The sequence below is a fragment of the Ricinus communis genome, chromosome 1, assembly GCF_019578655.1.
Source record: "Ricinus communis isolate WT05 ecotype wild-type chromosome 1, ASM1957865v1, whole genome shotgun sequence".
Taxonomy (NCBI): Eukaryota; Viridiplantae; Streptophyta; class Magnoliopsida; order Malpighiales; family Euphorbiaceae; genus Ricinus; species Ricinus communis.
Window position 1 is genome coordinate 36,136,108 of NC_063256.1, and position 14,667 is coordinate 36,150,774.

At 28.7% G+C, this 14,667-nt stretch overlaps 1 protein-coding gene and 1 pseudogene across 7 annotated transcripts; both read left to right on the top strand.

The window, feature by feature from the left end:
• The first annotated feature begins 4,508 nt into the window (after positions 1 to 4,508).
• Positions 4,509 to 7,509, top strand: LOC8279789 (annotated as a pseudogene).
• Positions 7,510 to 7,711: 202 nt separating this feature from the next.
• On the top strand, positions 7,712 to 12,306 carry LOC8279787 (type I inositol polyphosphate 5-phosphatase 10). 7 transcript variants are annotated; one of them, XM_048375229.1, is made up of 9 exons: positions 7,712 to 8,605; positions 8,705 to 9,483; positions 9,628 to 9,732; positions 9,883 to 10,336; positions 10,508 to 10,701; positions 10,844 to 10,952; positions 11,181 to 11,329; positions 11,427 to 11,637; positions 11,809 to 12,306. In XM_048375229.1, the coding sequence occupies exons 2-8, from the start codon at positions 9,455 to 9,457 to the stop codon at positions 11,626 to 11,628; spliced, it is 1,242 nt and encodes a 413-aa protein (XP_048231186.1). In that variant the 5' UTR covers positions 7,712 to 8,605; positions 8,705 to 9,454; the 3' UTR covers positions 11,629 to 11,637; positions 11,809 to 12,306. The 7 variants fall into 7 exon arrangements, 6 of the variants coding, with proteins under 6 accessions (XP_048231186.1, XP_048231185.1, XP_048231184.1 ...); XR_007216217.1 differs by having other exon boundaries at positions 7,713 to 8,605; positions 9,883 to 10,420; positions 11,413 to 11,637; XM_048375228.1 differs by having other exon boundaries at positions 7,716 to 8,605; positions 8,700 to 9,483; positions 9,883 to 10,420.
• Positions 12,307 to 14,667: the final 2,361 nt, after the last annotated feature.

The window sequence follows — 14,667 nt, forward strand, 5'->3', positions numbered from 1 at the left end:
ATAAATAAAAAATTAAAATAATATACTAAAATAGTAGTAATAATAAATGAAAAATATAACTTACATAATTTTATATATAAATATAAAAATATTTATAGTTCATTAAAATTAAAAAAATAACTTACATAAAATTGATAGTATAAATAGTTTATAAAAGAAATTATAATATTACCAATTGAAACTAAATATTAACAAATTATCATAGTTTTATTGTACCAACAACAACAACAATAATAATAATAATAATAATAATAATAATAGTATATTAACTCGATTGTTACTTAATTTGTCTAATATTATTTCTAATTAAAATACAATTCTAAAATTTTACAAATTAACCTATTTTATGTAATATGTCACACCCATACTCTAAGTATGTATTCATCCTTTTAGTATTGTATTTTTATATAGTATTTTAATTGAATTAAGGTATTACTTAAGTGTGTTTAATAATAAATAATAGTGGGACTTAATTGAAATGAAAGGAAGATGGTGGATTGAATTAGGATAAAAGAATAAAAGTTAAAAGGTTCATAAGTAATATGAACAATTCACTAAAGATCTAATGAAATATTTTACAACTAATTATATCCTAAGCTATGTCTAGAATCATCCACTCTCTACTCCTAAGTCTCTATATACATATATGTACACATACTTAACATAAGAAAAGAAAATACAAGAATTGAGAGAGTTTCTTCATTAAACAATTTGGTATAATCTTTTGCCAAGAGGAATTTCAAGGTTTAAGCACTTTGTTGGCCATAATCTTCATCTATAAAGCATTAAAGGTTTATTTGGTAAGTGTTATAAGAGTTCTGATTGATTTGATTTAGGATTGGTGAGTTATATTCTTGGATTGGATTTTTCTAATTTTTCAACCTCTGTATTTATTTCACATTTTGAGCTAGAAAACTTTAAATTAGGCGTGGCTTGATGAGTAGGGAAGTTTAGACAATCTTCTATGACTTTATAATTTTATGTTTGTGCTAGTTCTGTCTTTATTTTTGTGGAATCGAACCAAACAGTTTATTACTCCTTCTGTCATTATAGTTTGAGCTGGTCATATTAAATTGTGCTTAACTCCTTTTATAGTTATCTAATTGAAGTGAAACTTTTTCTGCATATTATATACTTGAATACCTAAAAGTATACAAAAGATGATTCTCAAATCCCTCATATGTAATTTCCAATAATTTTTCAAATTTGGTCGCAAAATCTGCTCTATCATGGTTGTTGAGATAGGAATGTAAGATTGAGTTTAAAAGCATAATTTGCATATCATTTGGGGGCTGCATGATATGAGAGCATAAAAGCTTATTATTTTATTGAATTCTGAGTGAAATTTATAAATTAGGTGTTGAAAAATACAAGAAAAGTGCAAGTGCAAGGTAGATATTTTGTGGAGCTAGTTAGGTATTAACTAAAGGTCACTTTCAATGAGTAGAATATCAAGCTCTTACAAAGTTAATATTTTTTATTTGAAAGTTGAATTTGGAAAAAAAAAAACTTAAAGTTGTTATTTTAAGCTTATTAAATTTTAAATTTGTATTTATTTTAAAATATATTCTATTGGTTTTACAAATTTAAAGTATAATTAACAAAAGTAGGTTATTTGTATTGGATTTTACATGTGATGATTTTGTAATTCAACAACAAGAATATTTCAGCTTTTAGTTCGCCTAATTAATCAATATATAATGTTAATTAAAAATCTTAATTTTTCCTTGATGAGCATAAATATTAATAGCCTTAATTTCATCAATTACACATTACTTATATTTCAGAATTACATGGTAGTGTGATATAGTTTCATTTTAATGTTAAAAGGAGCACTCATCCAATGCCTTTGAGCAAGTGAAAGTGTACTTTGTTTTTAAGAAATGCCTCCTCATAATGATGTGTTTGAAATGTGTTGAGATTGATATATGCACATGTAATTTGTTTGTGGTTGTTAATATGCATTAGACAATGGGGCACTTGATTACAGGCCGTTAAAAGAAAAAGGGACAGACTATGGTAATGTAGAGGAAGGGTTAGCCATCAAGTGTGCCTAGAATGGGATTTTGAATAATGGTTGATTGGATATAATTGTTGTGAGGATAGTTAAAATCTATGAAATTTTTTATACTATTTAAAGTATATGATATTGGTATTGTTATTTTGTATGAGTATCAGAATAGTTTCTGTAATGGTGTTTTCTTGCATAACAAAGATTAATTGCCTCAAGAATTTGATTCGCAACGTTATATATATCATATAATTATGCAATTTTCTTTTACTTGCAATTATCTAAATTGTTTTCTACTTGTATATCTATTCGCCGAGTATTTTTATACTCATTCTACTTTTTTCATAAATTATATTCAAAAAGGCTTGGTAGTGGGTAGTTGAGCTAGTAAATATGATTAAAGGCGAGAGTAAAGTTGGCCAACATTTCTCGTCTAAGGAGTCATATACAAACTCATTATAACTTGTACATAAATATTCATTTGTGTTTCATACCATGGTGGTTATGTACATATAAAAGGCTATGTTATGAAGTTGATGTTTAAAGGCAAAGTTTGTATATTAACTTATTTAATAATGTTTAATAAAAGCATTTCTAATTATAGTTATTATAATGAAACATCATATTAAAAAAATTATCTATTTTTTATAATTATGATTTCAAAATTCATTATTACACACATATATATGTAAATATGTTATAATTCAACTAAACTAAAAAAAAATTAATAAGCGTTTGGTTTTAAATATTTATCTCGGGCTACGTGAGATGAAGTGTGACATAATATTATCTAAATTTTAAGCTTATATGGATGATTGAGTATTCCAACGATGTTCTATATTTTAAATAGCATAATCTCTATAATAAAAAGCATCTTATAAATATTTGAATATAAAGAGTAAATTTTATTTAAATCCAAAAGACTCTTTATATTTTATTTTATTTTGTTTTTATTTTTATAAGCATTAATAGTTTTAATTTTTTATTTTATTTTTAATTTTTACTAATAAAAAATAAAAATAATAAATATTAATTAAATCAAATGCTTAGAAACTTGTATTGCATTTATTAAATATAGAGTAAATAGTGAAGCTTACTCTTTATATATAAAGAGCCAAATTGACTCTCTACTTTATATTTAAAAAATAAAAAGCGTATCTTCAAAGCCATGTTTGATTCATGTAATGAAATAGAAATAAATTAGAACAACAATTCCTTGAGAATAGAATAACTAGGAATAGAAATTATTATTAGATAATTCTTATTATACCATTTAGTTTATGAGCTTGAATTAACTATTTTAAATAAAATAAAATTATATATATATATATATATATATATATATATATATATATATATATATATATATATATATATATATATATATATCTCTTTGTTCAAAATATAATCAAATCTTAGAATGTCTATTCTATATGGAATAGCTACTCTATTCTCTTGCTATTCCATGTACCAAATATACATAGAGTAAATACAAATCAACAAAAAATTGCCCAACCCCAAATTCATGTAGTTCATTTATCTTCCAATCATTGATCCTTAATGTTAGATCAATGATCCAAGAATACTAAATAGGTGTAAATCACAGTTCATATATTTTTTTATCACCTAAGAAAAGTTACTAATTGACTAGAAATAGCAAAATATTTCTGGTCGTATGATTATAAATAATGTCTGGTTGGAGAGCGAAATTAATAATATTTGAAAGCTTGTATTCCGGGAAATTCATCTATGTAATTAATTTACTTGAAAATTCAATAATCGGGAGATTGAACGATTGAATAATTTAAAATTTTTCTCTAGTAATTTTTCTCTCTCTACATGTAAATACTCATAACATATATTATCTTATATGAAAGCAATTCTAACACTTCAAAAATCATGTTAATTTGAACCTAAATGAGAAATTAATGATCAAAAGAAGTTTAATTTGGTTAATGTTTCATTTTATGAAACTAAGAAGAAATTAACATCCATTTTCCAAAACCACATTATTTTCGGTTTCTCGAAAAATTACAAAATGACCTGGTTGTACAAAATGCAGTTTGATCATAATAGAAAAATATTCTTTCAATCATACCGCTATATGTAAAATTAGAACTTTAAATTCTATAAAATATCAAGTTTGGTCCTGAAATATATTTATAGAGATAATATCAATATTTCTTTTAAACCCTTGAATCTTCATTAGTTTTTTAAAAAATCTATTTTAATATTAGAAAATAGATTTAAAACCATAGTATTGATTTTATAAAAATCATTTAAACCAACAAAGTTAAAATAGAAATCTGAACCACTCTCCCTTTACAATTATCTTTATATTTTATTTTTTCCAAAACTCAGATTTTAAAAATTACATAGTTAGAGAAATTTAAAATATTACATTTGTTTCCTTAAATTAAATTTTATCTTAAAAAATTTTAAAAATTAAATAAAAATTTATTTTGGATAATTTCATGAGAACATAATCACAACACAAATGTACAGGGCTATGGTTAATTCATTATTTTGGCAAGCTAAAGTTCCAAAGTTTTATGTTATATCTTTCAGGCATGTACTTGCAGAGCTATGTAAAACATATTCTATTTGATTAAAATCCATAAAATCTATAAAATTTATTTACAAATTTAAAATTTATGTAAAGTGAATATTAATTTAAAATATTTTATAATCAAATTTATGTAGAATTGGTTATAAGTAAATTAAATTCTAACAAAAAAATATAGAATTTCCAAATGAATTTTATGTTATAAGTCAATATAATCTATAATACAAAAATATCTCTTTCAACTTTATTATTTTCATTTTACTTTCTGTCTAGTGTTTTCTTTTTAAATAAAATGAATTTCTTAATAGATTTTAACCAAACACAGTATTAGGCATATCATCAACGGGAAAACATTGACTTAAAGCATGATTATTCTATTGCAATTTTTCAAATTACATCTTTTTTCTCTTTCGGTGGAGAACTACGATATTAGACCAAGGATTATCAGCATTTCTTGGTTGGACCGTCTAAATTAGAATGAAGTTGAAGGCATTGATTGACAAGGAGAAGAACAGAGTATTATTTGCTGAATCTGATGGGGATTTTGTGGATGTTCTCTTCACCTTTTTCACAATGCCTATAGGAACAGTCATCAGGATAACAGGTAGTAAGCTACCAGCAAGACCAGTTGGTTGCATGAATAACTTGTATGCAAGTGTGGAAAATCTTGATGTCTGGTATCTCAGGACTGAAGCTTGTAAGACCATGCTGCTGCACCCTCAAAATGGGGCTGCAATTCAGTGCAAGGACCTGAAACTAAAGATTTATTCTGAAGAGCCTTCAGGATTCTTCTTTTACGGTAGCTCTGAGTGCATCACTTCCAAGTGCAAATTGTTGAGTCAGTATGAATGTTCTTTTTGTGATTGTGGAAAAAGAATGTATTGTCCGATTCGAATTCGGCCAAAGGATGTAGTTTCTGATTCTGTAGATGCACACGAAGGTGTGTTTCTTAAGGAGCGGACCCGGATTGTGATAAGTGGAGAATTAAAAGTGTTGCCACCGTCGACTTCAGCAAGCTTTTCTTTGCTTTCCAAGCTTGGAGTCATGGATGCAAGCACGATTGAGGAGAGGACCTTTGACATTGGAGTAGATGAGGTAACTACTACATTTAACATTTGTGGCAAATTATCTCCCTGATTTGATCACAGCTTCAGGTTCATGTTTTCAGGTTTTGAATTTGTTGAAAAGCTCGTTGGTGTCAAGGGCACCTTTGACAGAAACTCTGTTGGAGCGAAAAGAATGACCTGAATCAAGCAACGAAACTTCCTGTCGTGTTAAATATCAAACAGGTGAACCCAGATCAAAAGGAAAGGATAAGATCTGTGTGAGGCTGATGCTCAGCAAATCCAAGAAAATGGTGTGCTACGCAGAAGTGGGTGAAGATTTTGTTAATTTACTCTTTAGTTTCCTGACCACTTCCTCTTGGGGATATAATGAAAGAAATGCACGGGGCTGCTTCAAAAGGATGCTTAAATCATCTGTATGACAGTATTGAGGATCTCGATGCTGAGAAATACTTCAAATCCAATGACCACAAAGAGATTCTACTGTGTCCCAAGATTGCTCCTACTTTTGGCTATGAGCACCAGCTTCTGAGGGTAGACGGACTTGTTCACCCACAATTTTACGCTTGGTACTGCTGCTACACTGAGCTTATGTTTTCCATAGACAGACCTGCTGGCGGTAAAGCCATTGCTCTGAATGTTAAGGATCCGAAATCACCTCCCAGAGGCACTAAAACTGGTGGATCAGGATACGTCATAGGACCTGCAATATTTACAGTGAAAGATGACTTGAATGTGACGCCCATATCCCCCTGTCTCAGGCGTATGTGTCTTGAACAAACTGAAGGTGCCATTCAGTGACATCGAGGAGCGGACAGTTGATGTAGGGATTGAAAAGGTACGTTATTATGACTTCAGTTTAGACTAGAATAATATTTGAAAATTTCATCTCACTCGACTAAAGCCTGACATGTCCAAACTCAAATTTAATAAAAAAAACAATAAATATCTAGATCAAACCCGAATTCAGAACTGCTCGACGTTCAGTGGAAACATTTTCATAAACAAGCGTAATAAGTAAATTAATTATTTTTAAAATTAATAAAACTTGAATGTTTTATTTGTTTTATTTAATTTTTAAAGAAAAAACTAAGTCAAATGAAACGATAGTTGGATAAAAAAGTGGTCATGTAAATATGAGGCAAAAGATGGTGCACTACTAGTACAGAAAATTTGAACTCCTCTCAACTAGAAAATTTTAAGAAAATTAAATATATAAAATTTGATTGATAAAATTCATAAAACCAGAAAATAAAATTAGATAATTTAATATGAAAATCTAACTCGAATCCGATAAATTCATTTAAAAAAATTTGATTCAAAATCTGAAATAGATATTATTCAAATCCGAAAAAGAAGCAGAGTCAAAAGATTCAAAAATATTTCCATCGAAACTAGCAGAACCCGCCGTTATCCAAACTCAAAATTTCTCATATCTAATAAAATTCAAACTCAAAATGATTCAAAAAATCCGAAAAGATATTATCGGAACCCGACTCGCCCCGCTTAATTGCCAATCTCAGCAGCTGCAGCTGCAGCCCCTCTAGTTTGCTTATGGTTCCGGCCTTGTATGGATGCCACTGCTCATACAGTTTTCTGAAATCATTGAATGACTTGGTTCAAAATGCCTATTTTACCTCTTTATTTTTAATCTGCAAGAAGTACAAATACATATTCGTTGTTGCTGTAATCAATAGCCATCTATAGATATTATACATATTCCTCTTGTTGATCTCATCAAACTTAATTCTTTGGTATTGCAGGCTTCTGGCCTCCTGGTAGCTGCCTTCGCCTCTGAATCTGCTCTAACCCACACTTCCTTCTTCGAATATGCAAAACAGGAATATCTTCCATCTCTTATTACTTAACCAAAATATGAAGACTATTTCTATTGCACTCTTTATATATATGTTAAATTATTTTACCGTAAAGGGCTGTCGCAGTTACATAAAATAAAACTATATACAGATTTTATATATTTTAAATATAAAATAAAGAATTAAGTTTGGAGAGTCAAGTTTTAATATCTATTTTGTATTAATATTTGTTTAATTATTCTTAGTAGAAAAAAATAAAATAAATTAAAATCAATAAAACTTTTAAAAATAAAAATAAATAGAAAGTAAAATATAATAAATTTGTTAGCTTTAAATCAGAGATATTCTTTAAGATATTCTCAATTATAACAATAATAATTCTGCATGCAAATATTTTGGTGTATTATTCATCGGTATTAACGATGCATTAAATCAGAGGAAAATTTAATTAAAATTAAATTAAATATTATTATACAATATGTAAAATGAATAGCAAAAATCATGAACAGAACAATTATCAATGTTTTTTCAGAGTCTAAACTCCCCTTTCTTCTATACAGGAATTAAACAAAATCACATGTTTTCCACAACTTAAAAAATCCAACAGAATCACAATTCTCGTTTTGCAGGGAAATTAATTTCTGTGAAGTGATTGTCATATTAAACAGGTTTATATCCACTCATTATGGACAGACCCGAATTCAAAATCCAACCAAAAAAAAAAAGAAAAAACATATAAAGAAAGAATTATTAGAAGCACGTTTTTATCATTATCAGTTGTTGGGAAGATAATGTTTAATTTCTTGCTTTGCTTCAATAAGACCGACAGTTGTCAGTGACAACAGAATATTCAGAATTTCTTTTACTTTCTTTGGAATTTGATGCTCATAAAAACCATGGTAGATTCTTGGCTACAAAGTTGACTTTCTTGAAAATATACCCAATACCATTCTTCTTCTTTGTTTTTTCTTACTGTTTCTTTCTTTCTATGCAGAATTTCCTGATTCTGATGTTTTGATTTTCCTTTTATGCTAATTCCTGTATGTTTCCCTTTAGTTTGAAAGATATGCCATTTTAAGCCATTGTGATTAATGAGAGCCCAGCAGTTTTAAACATGAAATTAAGTAAGGAAGAACTCGATAAGAAGGTAAAATACATTTATTTATTTTCTTTTTCATCCTTGCCCTTGGATTCTATGATATAACCCTTTTTTTCCCCTTAATTTGTTTGTGTTCTTGAAGAATAGCTTGGATGAGTATGCACTGTAGTGGTTGATGATTCTATTATGCTATGCTCTACAGTCCTTTCTTGGAAAATTCTTTTCACCAAAAGAGCAGAACAGGAAGAAAATGAAGAAAGGTTCACTTGCTATATCTGGCAAGTGCTGTGGAAAATTGAAAACCAATCATTTATCATCATTGTTTTCTTGTTCATGTCTTGGGAATCAAATGGAAGATAAAAAAGACTTCCTTTTTGTCTTTACAAAGATGACATTATTCCATGTTCTTTTTCTAGATTAGTTACAAAATATGAAGGGGTCAAGGTCTTGGAACAGTTAAATTGATAATCATAAAACAAAGACCAGAGCATAATTGCAATTTGCTTCCAAAATTGAGAATATATTCTTGCTTTAATGTTTTGCAAGAAAGCAAACAAGAATGGTATATTTTTAACTTTCTTTATTCAACTGATGCTCAATATTGGATTGATGTTTTGATTTTCCACTTCTTTTTATTCAATCTCATTATGACTGCTTTATCATCTATGGGAAAAGAAATGTGGTGGAATCTAACAGGTCCTTGGATTTGTTTAATACCAAACTGCAAAAGGAAGCTGAATTTCTTCTGGCCTGAAAAGAGTGTCCTTAAATTCCACTACCTACTATCTTGATGCAGCTTGTTACTTATCAGAACTCTGCTCTCCAATCTTTCTACTTGCAGAAACACACTCTGATTTAGCAATCCAGTATCTATTTTCCAACTGTTTAAGCACTCCAATGCCAAGCAATAGAACTCAATCATTCAGGTATTTATATGATTATACAAAAATATATATATTCTTCTTTTTGTTCCTTTGTCCCACTGTATTATTTTAGCAGGAAAACCATCAACTTTAATCAATTTCTTCTTTCTTTCTTCTTGTTTTTCCCATTTATTTTCTTCCTGCTAGAGTCTTTGTAGCAACATGGAATGTGGGGGGGAAATCTCCTCATAACAGCTTGAACTTGGATCAGTTTCTTCAGATCCACAATCAATCAGATATTTATGTTTTAGGGTGTGTACCCTCTTTCTCTCTCTGTAAATGAATGAAATCTGCTGTTATTATGTGATGCTGTAATATTGATTTTTGTAATGGGTTTTCTTATTTAACTTTCAGTATTCACATAGACTTCTCTTTATCTAATTGCTCTTTTATCAAAATTAGATTTCAGGAAATTGTTCCACTGAATGCTGGAAATGTACTTGTGGTAGAAGACAATGAGCCTGCTGCAAAATGGCTAGCTTTAATTGATCAATCACTAAACAGATCACGCAGTGTAGCTATAAGAGGATCAAAAAACTTAACCCCACTTGGCAGCTCACTTTTGTTTCAAAAGCCTTCTCTGAGGAAGATCTGTAAGAATTTCAGAACTGAAAGTAGAAGGAGGCTAAAGACATGCAACTGTAGTCATGGATTACAAAGGAAGAATAGCAAAGATTTCTGTTTATGGTGTCCACCTACAAACTTAAGTGAAGATGATGATGTTTCCTTGGAGGGTGCTGATGATGGACTTGAAAGCTATGTATCTTCAGCAGTTTCCAATGCTAGTTGTGTCAACCAGCAGAAGTACAGTCTTATAGTGGGCAAACAAATGGTTGGAATTTTTGTTACAGTTTGGGTAAGGAAAGAGCTTGTTCAGTATGTTAGCCACTTGAGAGTCTCTTACGTTAGCCGTGGGATCATGGGCTACCTTGGAAACAAGGTAGTGATGAATACTTCTGTATGGAGTTGCATTCTTTCAGTACGTACCAAATTTTGTATAATGTGAAGTTGGCTTTGGTGGCTGCAGGGATGTATATCTGTTAGCATGTCTTTCCATCAGACAAGCTTTTGCTTTGTCTGCAGTCACTTGGCATCAGGAGAGAAAGAGGGAGATGAATTAAGGAGAAATATGGATGTGATAGAGATACTTAAAAATACACAATTTCAGAGAATATGCAGATCACCTTTTTCTCGGGTACCTGAGAAAATTTTTGAGCATGAGTAAGTATTTCTGAATTCCTTAAAAATATACAGTAGAATATTGCCTGCAACAACCTTGTTATTTATTTCCTTTTGGTGCTTAACATGTCTGTGTTCCTGAAATCTCATATCTGATCTGTCTATTTGGAAAAATGTACTCTAGCCGTGCCATATGGTTAGGGGACCTGAATTACAGAATAGCTTTGAGCTACTCTGAAACCCGAAAGCTGCTGGAGCGAAATGATTGGAAAGCATTGTTTGACAAAGATCAGGTATTCTTTGTTTGTTCTTCTTTAAGTGCTTCCGTAGCTGGTTATCACTCATTCTGCGTACCTTAGACATGCTTGGATTGCCTGAAATTAGGTTACTGTTAATCAACAACAACAAACACAACACCTTATCAGACAATGCTCCAACCTAATCCAATAGTCTAGTTATATTTGGACTCAACCTGGTAGTATTTTTGTGACTTAGACATAATCTGCTGCTTAATTTGACAGCTAAAAATTGAGAGAGAAGCTGGGAGAGTTTTCAAGGGATGGAAAGAAGGGAAGATCTACTTTGCACCCACATACAAATACTCATACAATTCAGACACTTATGCTGGAGAGACTACAGAAACGAAAAACAAAAGAAGAACTCCAGCTTGGTAAGTGTCATGTAAAAAACAAATCGCAGATAATTAACTTTATATGAAGAAAAACAATTTAGATATGAAATTTTTTTGAACAGTTCAAGATCTACAGGTGTGATAGAATACTTTGGCGTGGAAATGGGATACACCAACTTTCATACGTACGTTGGGAGTCCCAGTTTTCTGACCACAGGCCTGTTTGCTCAACATTTATGGTGGATGTAGAGCTTACTGATAATGAATCAAATAAGGGTTCATCAAACTTTAATATGAAAGTTGCAAGCGAAGAGTACCTGCCTCCAGCTAGAAAGTAATTGCTTCAGGTAAACATAAAATGGTGAATTCCTGAGGATCAGGCACCATGAATAGAAGCTGTGGGTCCTCAGGAAAGTTTCCTTTCCCTTTCATTTATTGCTTTAATTCTTGGAAACTATGATCCTGAGGATCTTGGTCTATTTATTGACTGTTGCCTGATTTTCATTCCGTATTGTCAGGTTTTAACAAGCTGGTTGCAACTGTTTTAAGATTGAAGAGAACCAAATTTTGCCTTCACATAGGGTAGAGAGTAGCATTCTTGTTGTGGCAACTTAATGTAGTTCTGCGGCTAAAACTTCCATTACAGAGTTGTGATTCAAACTCGGCATCTCAGATGGAATAGTAAGCCAGTTATTTTTCTGCACAGAAAATTAAGAGGATGAAGTTTATTTGAAAAGAGAAATAAAACTTTCTCCTCAATGGCATCCTCTAATTCTTCCCAATGTTTATACATTGGCTGCATTTTTTTCTGACAGACAGCTAAGTTAGTCTGCAATCACACAGGAGTTGCAACTGTGTTTTTATATGTGAAAAGTAATCCATCACAATTTGAGGATAGTGGGTTCCAAACTCGGGACTCATTAGCCACCATTGAAACATTTGGACGAGTTATGATGGATGTAATAACTCATTACACAGAAAATTCTGTAATATCTAATTTTATAATTTATTATTCATAGAAATGAAAATGGAAAAGCATAATAAAGAATTTAGCTTCCATTTTTCAGCCTCATTTTATATTATATATTTTTATTGTGTTTGAGATTGCCGTTGGGTGTTAAAAAATAAATTTTGATTTAATATATTAATTTATTTATAAATTATTTTTCTCAAACCTGTTTTTAGGAAAAAAAATTCAAAATTCAAAAGTTGATTCGAAATAAAAATTAAAGTTAAAAAAGCATTTTTCCAAATTCAATGTCAAACTCACTCGTAATATTTTTCTTAGAAATCGGTTTGAGAGAAACAGTTCACAATAAGTTAAAAATCAATATTATTAAAAAAAATTCAAACCTATCAATAACAATCTCAAACACTCTTTTCGATGTTTTATATTCCCGCACAATATAGAATAATCAATAAGAACAAAACAAACACAGTCCGACCAATACCAAAACAACTAGAACTAGTTATTTGCTTGATCGGGTTTTAATTTTAATAAATTATTTATATTTTTATCCTTTTGTGACGTGAGATCTTTAAAAAAAGCACAAATTAAAAAGAAACAATAATAAGAAAATATTACAATATTTCTTTATATATGCATTTTAAGCTAGAAAAAGACAGAAAGAAAGAGGGATCAATCGTTGCCTTCAAGATTGGAATGGTAGGAACAGAACCATTAATATTGTTTATGAATTCTGAGAACAATGAATTATTGTTACTATACGTACGTTACTTCATGCAGAAGACAAAGACAAAGACTCTGGTTTGTTCTAAGTAGCATCATACTTTGTACTTCTTGGGCTGAAGCTGAGGTAAGTGTGAAAAGAATTCTGTTGCTGTCCTAAGGAAACAACATCTTTTTAACTGAAGCTGATGTCTTTCTTTAATAGGATTATTCATACATTTGGCCCACTTTTTAATTTCCTTGTAATTTCCTCTACCTTGTCATATATATATAAATTATATATATATATATATTATTATGCTGATGTGCAACTTTTTTATTTTTTAAATTATTATTATTTTAGTTAAATTATAGTTAATAGGAAGTTAACTAATAAGTTATTTTTCAAATTAAAAAATAATTTTTAATCCTACAAAAATATGAATTATATTCTTAATATTATAGCTTATATAATATACTAATAAATTAACAATGTTTTCTCATTTTACATAATATGTTATCAATTATATCTTTAGTTAAATAATAATAATAATAATAATAATAATAATAATAATTATTATTATTATTATTATTATATTCAATTTAGATTTTACAAATTTATAGATATATAATATTTTTAAATAAAAAGTTTAATTTAGATTTTACAAATTAAAATATTTATAATTAAAATAATAACAACACACGATTACAATATGCAGGTGTTATATGATTTATCTTATTTTATTTTTAAATTCTAGATTTGTTATATTATAAAATGAAGAATAAATAATAATAGTAATAAAACCAAGCATTGATTTACAATTGTGGAAGTGTCTTTCATGTTTCTCTACTTTTGCATTAAGGAAATAAACAATAAAGGACAAAATCTAAACGACACAAATTCCACATTTGTGCCATTTATTATTATTATTAATTGAAATCAAGTTGTGCCATTAGTTATATCACACAAGTTGTGCCATAAAAAATCAAACTACTTTGCTTAATTCCCAATTTAAGTATTTCATATGCGTATAAGGGCTTCTTTCTTTTCCTTTGGTGTGGATCTTTTACCATTTCTTTTATTTTTTCTAGACCCTTTTGTGTGTATATAAGTTTTATTTATTAATTTTTTTAAATAAATAACCGCATTGATTGAAATTTGATCGTATTTTAAAATAGATTATTATGAAAATATTAATTCAAGAATCCACACTTTAAAATAGATTTTAAATATAAATTTTATAAAATTATCTATAAATCTAATTAAAATTTATTATTTGATAAATAATATATCTAAATTCATAAATTTTTAAAAATTCCACATCCTTTTTGAAAATTCACACTATATAATTTATAATATTAATCGTACATTATAAATATGTCTATGTTGAATACACAAATTGAATCTATTGGCAAGAAAATAGCAAAAATGAATTATTAAAAAAAATATTTTTATTATTGCCATCTTATTTATAATTTTTCTTAAAATAATAACTTTTTAAAAATTATATATGTATATGCTAATTTTTATATTAAAAATGTAATTTCTTGCTTAATAAATTAGTATATATTATTTATTTTATTAATAAAATTAAGTATATCATCGTAACGATTTAATTTTTACTGATATAATACTGATACTGGTGACTCTTTTATTATTAATAATAATATATTTAATTTTATTAATAGCATATAAATTTTATATTTT

What these genes read in the sequence shown, in the direction of transcription:
- LOC8279787 (XM_048375228.1), top strand. Translation starts at nt 9,455, where the DNA reads ATGCCAAGCAATAGAACTCAATCATTCAG. An exon ending in TGGGCTACCTTGGAAACAAG is followed by an intron (nt 10,421 to 10,507) that starts GTAGTGATGAAT and finishes TGGTGGCTGCAG; the next exon opens with GGATGTATATCTGTTAGCAT. An exon ending in CATTGTTTGACAAAGATCAG is followed by an intron (nt 10,953 to 11,180) that starts GTATTCTTTGTT and finishes TTAATTTGACAG; the next exon opens with CTAAAAATTGAGAGAGAAGC.